This window comes from Heliangelus exortis, chromosome Z (genome assembly GCF_036169615.1).
Source record: "Heliangelus exortis chromosome Z, bHelExo1.hap1, whole genome shotgun sequence".
NCBI lineage: Eukaryota > Metazoa > Chordata > Aves > Apodiformes > Trochilidae > Heliangelus > Heliangelus exortis.
This window is the reverse complement of record NC_092454.1, coordinates 51,134,211-51,143,192: the sequence shown is the minus strand read 5'-3', so window position 1 is coordinate 51,143,192 and position 8,982 is coordinate 51,134,211. Positions and strand designations below refer to the sequence as shown.

Below are 8,982 nucleotides of genomic sequence, written 5' to 3'. Positions count from 1 at the left end.
TACAACTGATGTATAAAGATCTTAAAAAAACATTTTGAAAAGGCCAAAGAGGACAATGAACATTCTACCCCTCTGCTGCCACCAGGCATTTTTAGCCTGCCTGTGCTGATGGCCCTGTGGAGCTGCACCCTGTTGCTGTGGTGTTTGTGCTCATGTAAATAACAGGGGGGAGCAGGGCAGATGCAGGAAAATGCCCGGAAATTAGGAGCATCAAATCAGTAAATACAAAGGTAAAAAGCAGTGTTGGAAAAGCAGCGATCCACAAGAAGGCTTCTGGCAATTTGACTCTTCTGTAAGGTCCCAGGTGGCCATCTTCTTGTCACTATCAGAATTGATAATGACAAATTGAGAATGAAAAACAGAGGGAAATCTTTTACTGCTGCTCTCAAATTTCCCCATACATGGGTTTCACGAGCACCTGTTTACAAGTAGGTATTTTCTGACAGTCAGGTGTGCTAGTCTGCTATGAGCAGGGCAGGTAGGTGTTGCATGATCAAACTTTACATGACTGATACAGAGACTAGTCTAGGTTGAACTCATTTTGGAATCATGCAGATTTCTAAATTTCCAAGTTTTCTTAATTTGTACACTTAAAGAAAAGAGTTGGCAAACAATAACAACAGAAATACTAACCAGCAGAATGGTTCAGTTGTTTAAATTTTTGCACATTTTTCAAACAAATCATTTTGTATTCAGGCTCTGACTGTTCTGGCAAATGATGAAATGATGGCTTTCAAGTATTGCAGTGAGAGATATTGCATTTATTTTATACACAGGCTCATCATCAATTTGAAAAAGACAGCTAGTGCTGTCGTTATTTTCACAGGGAAAGTACACTCTCTCCCCACCTTTTAATGTTCATATCTAACAAAACTTTTTTCCCCTCAAAAGTGCTCCTGTGTACATGTCTAGGTGCATGGTCTGCCTGAAGGACCCTATTTTCTCTCCAGGCTCAGGGTGATTAGGTGGCTGAACACTAGCTACAGTTGCTGATGATGTGGGGGAGAGCTGTGTCAGTGGCATTCGTTAGTGAAGACTACACATCCCTCCCTGGCATTCCCCCTTCCACTCCCTATCTATCCCCTGACAGTGTAATCATCAGATGATGATGTAATCAGATGATGATGTAATCAGATGATGATGTAATCATCACTACCCTGAGTGTGAAGCAGGGGATTAGCTGTTCTTCACAAACTCTGGCAGCTCCATGCCTGTGCGCAGAGTAAGCACTCCAGGCTTCTCCAGGGAAAAGGCTGGGTGAGCGGCATCAGTGAATTTGTGCCTGATGGTGAACAGCAACAGTCCTCTCTCTGCATTGAAGAACAACAGTCTGCCACTGCTGTAATCCAACAGGATGCCGATCCTGGACAGGTGTTCTGTCACATGGACATCGCTCATCACACCAGTGTGAAGGAATCTGTAAAGGAAGCTGTGGGAAAATGGAAACCAGAAAATACAGTGAGCCACCTCATGCCAGTTTACCAGAAATAACCTATCACTTTATTCCTACCTAGTAGCAGGTGTATGCATACAGCAGTGTACCATGGGGCAGCTGCATTTTGCTCAGTATATAAGCAAAGTGAGCCTGGCAGCACTTGAAAGCCCTGCCTGGCATGCATGATAAGCCATTTTCACTTGACATCTGTAGAGTCTCAGCATAAAAGCAGACTTGTTTTTATATCGTATCTTACAATAATCATATCATTTTCATTTATATCTTTCTTTTTACCTGCCTTTGTGGGAATTTAAACATGAGGTGCGCTTTGGCAAAACCCTTTAAACCTCAGATGTTTCATTTAGGTAGCTATGTTCATGTACCTATATAGTTTCACACTAAAAAATCATGCTTGTTTAGATCAACAGCACGTTTACTCCATCAACAGAGTTATGTCTTACAAACTTCCAAGCAGCCTGGCACTGATGACTACCCCAGTGCCCAGCAGTCCTGCCACAGTGGCAGGATGGTGTCACTGTGGAGAAGAAGGCAGGAGAGGGCATTCTCTATGGAGGCTTGATGTCTCCTGCAGGTGAACATAGATTTTAAACAGACTGCTTTTAGGGAAATAAATACACTTGTTGGGTTTTTTTTAGACACTCCAGGATAGAAGCCTGGAGTGAGAAAAAAGTGGCAAAGGAGTTTTAAAAATTCAGTTTGCCTTCAACTGGCTAGTTGAAGGGTGGATTGATTTGGGATTAATTTTAATTTTAAGAGGACTTAGAAAAATCTTTAGTGAAGAGGAGATCTAAAGTTCCTTTGTAGTTGTCCTTTTTTACTGCTCAAGTTTGCAGAAAGAAAGAAGACAAATCCGTTCTGATTTTATGATGCTTGAAGACAGCTAGCCTTATTTCCATGATAGCAAGAGACTTCCCAGTCTGATTCAGCCTTACCTGGTTTGTGTAGGACAGCACTGCATGCACCAGGAAGTATCAGTCAGCCCCAGCACACTGCTCTGTGATGTTATCTCATAGCAAATCCCAATCCTGTAGCTTCTGCAGGCAGAGACAACAGTTTCCCAGTAATGACGTCCACGAGCAGGCAGCAGTTCACCCAGGACTGAAGGAAACCTGATTGTGGGAGAGGTGTACAGTAAAGTGGGTATGGTGGTAGACCAAACATATTGTCATATTTCTTACATCATGCAGCTGCAACTAAATTACCAGTGGATTGCACTCTCCTCACTGTAGAGGCTTATCAAAGAGTTGAATGCTGTCAGAGTCATTACATCTTCACACTGAGATGGACTCTTCTTGAGGACTAAAAACTATGCAGTATTAACAAAAATTATCTGAAGCTAAGAAAAGGAGGGAAAGGTGACTTTGGAAGCAAAAAGGACCTCAAGCTTAGCAGGCTTTTACAAGCTCAAGAGTATGGATGATTTACTCAGACACAGTGAAAAACATTGTCTGTGCATCCAGCTGTGACAGTAAAAAAAAAGAAATTCACATCAGGATGAAAAAATTTATACAAGTGGACCTGTGCTTGTGATGGCACTGATGTCAGTATGTATTAGGAGCATTTCCTAATTCCCCAAAGCCATGGATGCTTTGGAAAATGTATACCAATAATGCCTCCCTGATAGAGGAGCAAAGTAAAAGGCTGGATTATTTCTACCTGAAATATTTTCAAAAGTGAGCTACTTGCAGCAGCAACAAGTTACCTTGAGACTGAAGTGCTCTAAAGGATTAATCAGTGACTGTGATCTGAGGCAAACCCAGCAGTCTCAGGAGGCAGCACTGCCTTTAAATTTCTGGAGGCTCCTCGGTGTTCATCAGTGCTGCTACTGCTACTTTATTGAGATGTCGCAGTGCTGCTAAGGGGGGGGGGGTCAATCATAAAACATACTGGGGCTACGTGACTGAAATGACTCAGTTCTACAAAATCAGTTAGTGCCACGTGAAAGCTACCTATAGACAAAATTGCGTGTGAGTAACCCAACTTGAAGATTGCAGAATGGTCATGGTCATTATCCTGCTACTCACCCGGTGAATTTGGCTTTTTCAGGAAGGCAGATCACTGTTGCGTTTGAGGAGATTTTCAAAGCAGGATGGGCTGTGTCACTCAGCAGATGAAATCGAGTTCCTGGTACATTTCACAACAAAGAAACATCAGTTCTGAGAGGCTGGCAATGCTAATGCAGGATGAATCATAAAATGTTAAGCAAAAATTACTGCCATCATCACTGGACAGAGCTGTGGCAGCTGGTAGGTAGGAGTGACAGAAAATCAGGTGCAAACACAAGGACTCTCCCAATCTGTGCCTGACTGGGATGGTAGTCTACCATTCAGAAATGTAGGTATGTGATTAGGAAGTCCTCAGTATTCAAGAAGGTTGCATAATTTTCCACTAATAGCTTTTTCAAAATAAAAAATTTGAATTTGGAGGCTGGTTTGGAAGGACTGTATGTGACTTAATACTGTTTGGAAAACTTAAAATTTAAACAATCCATTACATTTCCAAGCTGCTCTACATGCTTTCTCGTCCCTGAAACCTAAGTTCATAAGGTTTTAGTTATGGGGTTTTGATAAAGATCACAGTATCTTTTACCAAAATGTGTTCTGTCAATCCCAAGCAAACTGAGGTCCCTGGAGAATATTTAATCATTTCATATCTCTGACAGAATTAATTGGATTTGCTTCTGAGGTCTCATCAGTTTTACACTGACATAAATCTACCAACTTCAAAAGAAGCAATCCCTGATTGTGCTAATTTTCAACACATTAAACACAATCCCTTTCATCTTAATAACTTGCTTACTCCCATATGGAAAAGTTCAGCAATGATTTCTGGAGGAAGATGCCATCTTTGACTGCTTTGGACCTTCATTCCATTGTTTTGACAGTAAAAAATAGCATTTTACCTTTAGTTGAGATGAGAGCTGCTTCACTTTGTTCACTTGTCCCAAATGGGTTGACAGCCCTCAGGTAGAAGAAATAGTTCACATTGGGCTCCAGGGATACTTTCAGTTCAGGTTTCTTTATAACAGCAAAAGATCTGCAAATTTTGAAGATTTTTATGCATGAAAATGTATGCAGATATCCAAACCAGGACAGAATAATTTATGCAGACAGTGAAGCTACTTAACAGTATCGTTGACTACTGAAACAACAGACCCAAAGAGAAAATCCAAATCGGAAAGGTGAACATTTCAAATAGTTGTATGAGCTTCAGCATTTTGTTTGAGAGATTCTCCTTACTTTGACAAATTTTCAGACCTTTGTCCCTGTACCACTTTTTCAGTGCAATCATTTGGTGTAATGCTCACTTTGTGTTCCTTTTTGCAGCATAAGTCATCACTTAAAATACATGTAGCACAAAATCAAATTATCATCCGCCTCCTGTAAAAAGGCTGCATTACAAACTGAGCAAGCTTCTGAAGAAAAAACCCCTTGTAATCAATTCAATTGCATGGCAGAATGCACTGCTGTTGTTTGTACTCATTCAAAAGAGTGGATACACTTATCTCAGGCTGCACAGAAACCACGCACTTCTTTTTTATGAACTCCTTGCTCAGAAATTGTTCATGAGCAAAGTCTTGGCTTCATCTCTCTCATGGTTCTGTGCTCTCTAACAAGCTGGTTTGGCAAATTGCACTGTGCCCTGCTTTAACTATGTCCTCTCCGTGATGCCTCAAAAGCCCCATCCCTCACATCCTCCACTGCTGCTGCCTTCACACACTGCAGGAAAGCAAGAGTTAGCACCCACTCAATCTGCTTTGCAGGCACTTTGAAGTGCCAGTGAAAGTACTTAGGATAGCTACGAAATTGCCAATTTTATTTTTTATATTGTCTGGAGTATGAAACACTGGCTTATCAAATTCTCATACAATGAATCCTGATTTTCCTCAATTTTGCCTCACATGATAACAGTAAAGATACACAGTATATATGCTCCATATTGTACACCTGCAGGTAAAATCTGTTTATCTGCATAAACTATACAGAAATGCTTACAGTAATCTCCCAGGTAAGTATTTATATTTTCATGTACAGTGTAGGGCTTTTGAGATAACCTACCCATCTTCTGTGCTGAAAGGTAATAAACTTGGTAGTGAGGATGGGCTGAACATAGGAGTTGTGCTCTACTCTCCAGTGAATTCCCAAATAGGAGACATCTTTGGAAAACATACAAGGCACTTTCCCTTCTGCCTTGGGTTTGAAAGTGGAGCTCAGGGTGGTCTCCTTCCTGGGGGAAGTGTCTCTGTGGGGAGCTAGATTAAACAAATTAACTTTTCTGGCACTAAATTACTGTGGCTCCAGAGGAGGTAAGGCAGGCAAGGCAGCAGTCAGATTAAATAATTGCTATACATTTATAGTGACTCTCCATATACCACCAGAGAGCAGTATAATCTGAAGAATAATCAGTGTTCACCCATCAGGGTTTTTCACTGTCTCTGCTGCATTTGTCACACAGTGGTAAAATCCCACAGCCCTACACACACTAAGTTCCTGCAAAACCCACACAGAGCTCTGCATCTAGGAGGACTGCATCCTGGGCAAAGACTGGTGTGTCGTCCTTATCAGTTTGTAACGAGTATTTTGTAATGCAAGCATGTCAGCTGTGACTAAAAGAAATAAGAAAAAGCACTTAGTGCTTCAGTGATTTTTATTTTTTTTTTCCAATTTGAAATTATTTCAGAGAGGATTTTCATTTGGGGCTCTTGTGTGATGGGTGCAAGTAGCCATGCCATCTTTGGGTAAGTGTTAGGTTTTATTCTGGAACTGATGCAGTGAACAGGATGGTGTTGATGAAACAAGGTAGCAGTCCAACAGCATGATTCCCAGGAGACAAACCAAAGCTCTGACCACGACAGTATTTCAGCAAGGCACCAGGAGTTTGGTTGGCTGGTTGGTTCTTACTGAAAGATTCAAGGAATTGATGCAATCTGATGAACTGCCTGATAAGAACCTGAGACCTTTAGACTTGAAAGAGGAAAAAGACTTATTTGAGTATAGGGGAAAGAAGAAAGAAGAAAGATTAATAGAATTAAAATACAAGATGTTAACTGAGCAAATAAGCAAATATAAAATAAGTGATAAAAAGGGAAACAAAGACGGAAGCAAGAGGCATTGGAAAGGAGTGGGCACTTAAGATTTGAAGAAATTTGTCTATGCATCTTGTCCAAGTCTTACCCAGTCTGTTCCTTAGAAGCTGCAGTATGGCATTTTTGGTCAAATCTGAAGCAGAGACAACTATAAAGGATTTTTGAGTCAACAGTTACAAATGAGTTGAAGTGAGGGTATGCTGTGCTATTTGTTCATCAGAACCTGTTTGTGGCAATGTTTAGATCAACACGTTCCAAGCATGGTGATGCCCTCTATATGGCTCTTTCTTCTGTCTTATGAAAAATGCCAGGTAAGTCAGTGTCCTCCCAAAGAAAGTAGGAGATTTTTTTTTTGCTATGAGCTATTTAACTGGTGGCTAATTAATAAAAGACAAAATTGCTTCTAAATCCAAGTAGACAGGTATGTTCTGGTTTAAGGAATAGACCTAAGGTAATCATACTCTGGAGTTTGGATCTTAGAGCCTGGGTGTTCAGAGAAGAGTTTTAGTCTAGCCAAATGTAGAATAGGGCGAGCTATCAAAGTTCAGATTTGTGTCTCTTTCAAATCTGAAACTCTCCAAATCAGAATTTGGTTGCATGTTTAAGTCTGAGAGCAATGGCATTTTCTGTTCAGTTGAATTAGTGACACAGGGAACTCTAGACTTTAATCATATCTGGTCAGTAAAATAGAGAGCAGATTTTCAAATAGCATTCTCTGCTTAGTAATCTATTTTGTATATTACTACTAATAATTTAAAATATTTAAAATAATCTTGTATTTTAATCTTCTTTGACCATGGAACAGTATATGCATGGCAAGAGATGGGGTACACCTACTTCAGCAGGGGAAAAGGATCTTCTCACAGGAGTTAGCAGCCCTCATTGAGAGGGCTTTACACTAGGCTCAAAAGGAGAAGGGGATGAAACAAGGGGCACTGGAGATGAGACTAAGGATGGCCTTCATTTAGCATCCCACGCAAGGTGGGAAATGGTGATATACACTGGGACAATAAAAACACAGGGCTCACAATTAGGTTAGTAGCCATTAAAGGATCTGGGAATGATCAAATAACAAATGTGAAAACTAATTGCTTGACTCCCTCTCTGAAATGCTTATATACCGATGTACCAAGTATGAGGAATAAGCAGGAGGAGTTGGAGATCTGTGCTAGGTTGCCTGGCTATGATGTATGGCTAAATGTAACCACTGAAATGTGGTGGGGCAGCTCCCATGACTGGAATGTTGTCATGGATGGCTTTGCACTATTTAGGAAGGACAGACTAACAAGAGAAGGTGGTGTTTCTCCTTATGTGCAAGAGCAACCAGAATGCACTGAGTTCCATCCAGGTGGAGAGGTGGAACTGGTAGAAAGCTTGTGGGTAACAATTAAGGGACATGCAAATGGGGTGGAAACTGTTGTGGGTGTCTACTATAGACTACCAACCCAAGAAGAAGATGCTGATGAGGCCTTCACATCTCAGGAAAGAAGGGGACCATTCACTTGGGAGAACTAGAGGGATGTTGTCAGAGCATGTAGGAAGGCAACAAAAAAGGCCAAAGCTCTCTTACAACTCAAACTAGAGCTTCTTCAGATATATCAATAGTAAAAGGACTAATGGGGAAAATGTGGGTCCACTGCTGAATGAGGTGGGAGCCCTGATAACAGAGGATGCAGAGAAGGCAGAGTTGCTGAATGCCTTCTTTCCTTCAGCCTTTGCTCCTAGAACCAAGCCTTGTGAACTCCAGACCCTGGACATAAGAGAGAAAGCCTGGAGCAGGGAAGACTCTCCACTAGTCAATGAGAACTGGGTGAGAGATCAGTTATGTAAATTGAATATACACAAGTCCATGGGCCCTGATGGGACACACCCAAGAGAGCTGAAAGAGCTATCTGATGTTATCACCCCACCACTCTCCATCCTTTTTGAGAGATCATGGCAAATAGGAGAGGTGCCTGAGGAATGGAGGAAAACCAATGTCACTCCAGTCTTCAAAAAAGGCAAGAAGGAAGATCCAGGCAATTACAGACCAGTCAGCCTCACCTCCACCCCTAGAAAAATGATGGAGTGGCTGGTTCTGGAGGTCATCTCTGAGCACATGGAAGAGAAGAAAGTTATCAGGAGCAGTCAGCATGGATTTACCAAAAGGAAAATATGCTTGACTAATCCAATAGCCTTCTATGATGTTGTGAGTGAATGGGTAGATGCAGGAAGAGCAGTGGATGCAGTCTACCTTGACATTACCAAGGCTCTTAACACAGTCTCCCATAACCTTGTGAGCTCCCATTTCCTTATGAACAAGCTCAGGAAATGTGGGATAGAAGAGTCTGCAGGGAGATGAATTAGGAACTGGCTGCACAATGATGATGGGACAGAGTGTTTTCTCAGAAAGTTTGCTGATGACACAAAACTGGGAGGAGTGGCTGACACCCCAGAGGGC

General features: G+C 41.5%; 1 protein-coding gene across 2 annotated transcripts in view; it reads right to left on the bottom strand.

Annotated features, from left to right (window-relative positions):
- Positions 1-740: 740 nt before the first annotated feature.
- CMYA5 (cardiomyopathy associated 5) overlaps positions 741-8,982 on the bottom strand; it is a 47,983-nt gene continuing 39,741 nt past the window's right edge. For both annotated transcript variants that reach the window (XM_071731737.1, XM_071731738.1), the window contains 4 exons: positions 4,359-4,492; positions 3,481-3,580; positions 2,389-2,565; positions 741-1,429 (listed from right to left, as the gene is read on the bottom strand). In XM_071731737.1, coding sequence (XP_071587838.1) covers positions 1,177-1,429; positions 2,389-2,565; positions 3,481-3,580; positions 4,359-4,492 — 664 coding nt within the window. In that variant the 3' untranslated portion in view covers positions 741-1,176. The remainder of the gene's footprint in view (positions 1,430-2,388; positions 2,566-3,480; positions 3,581-4,358; positions 4,493-8,982) is intronic.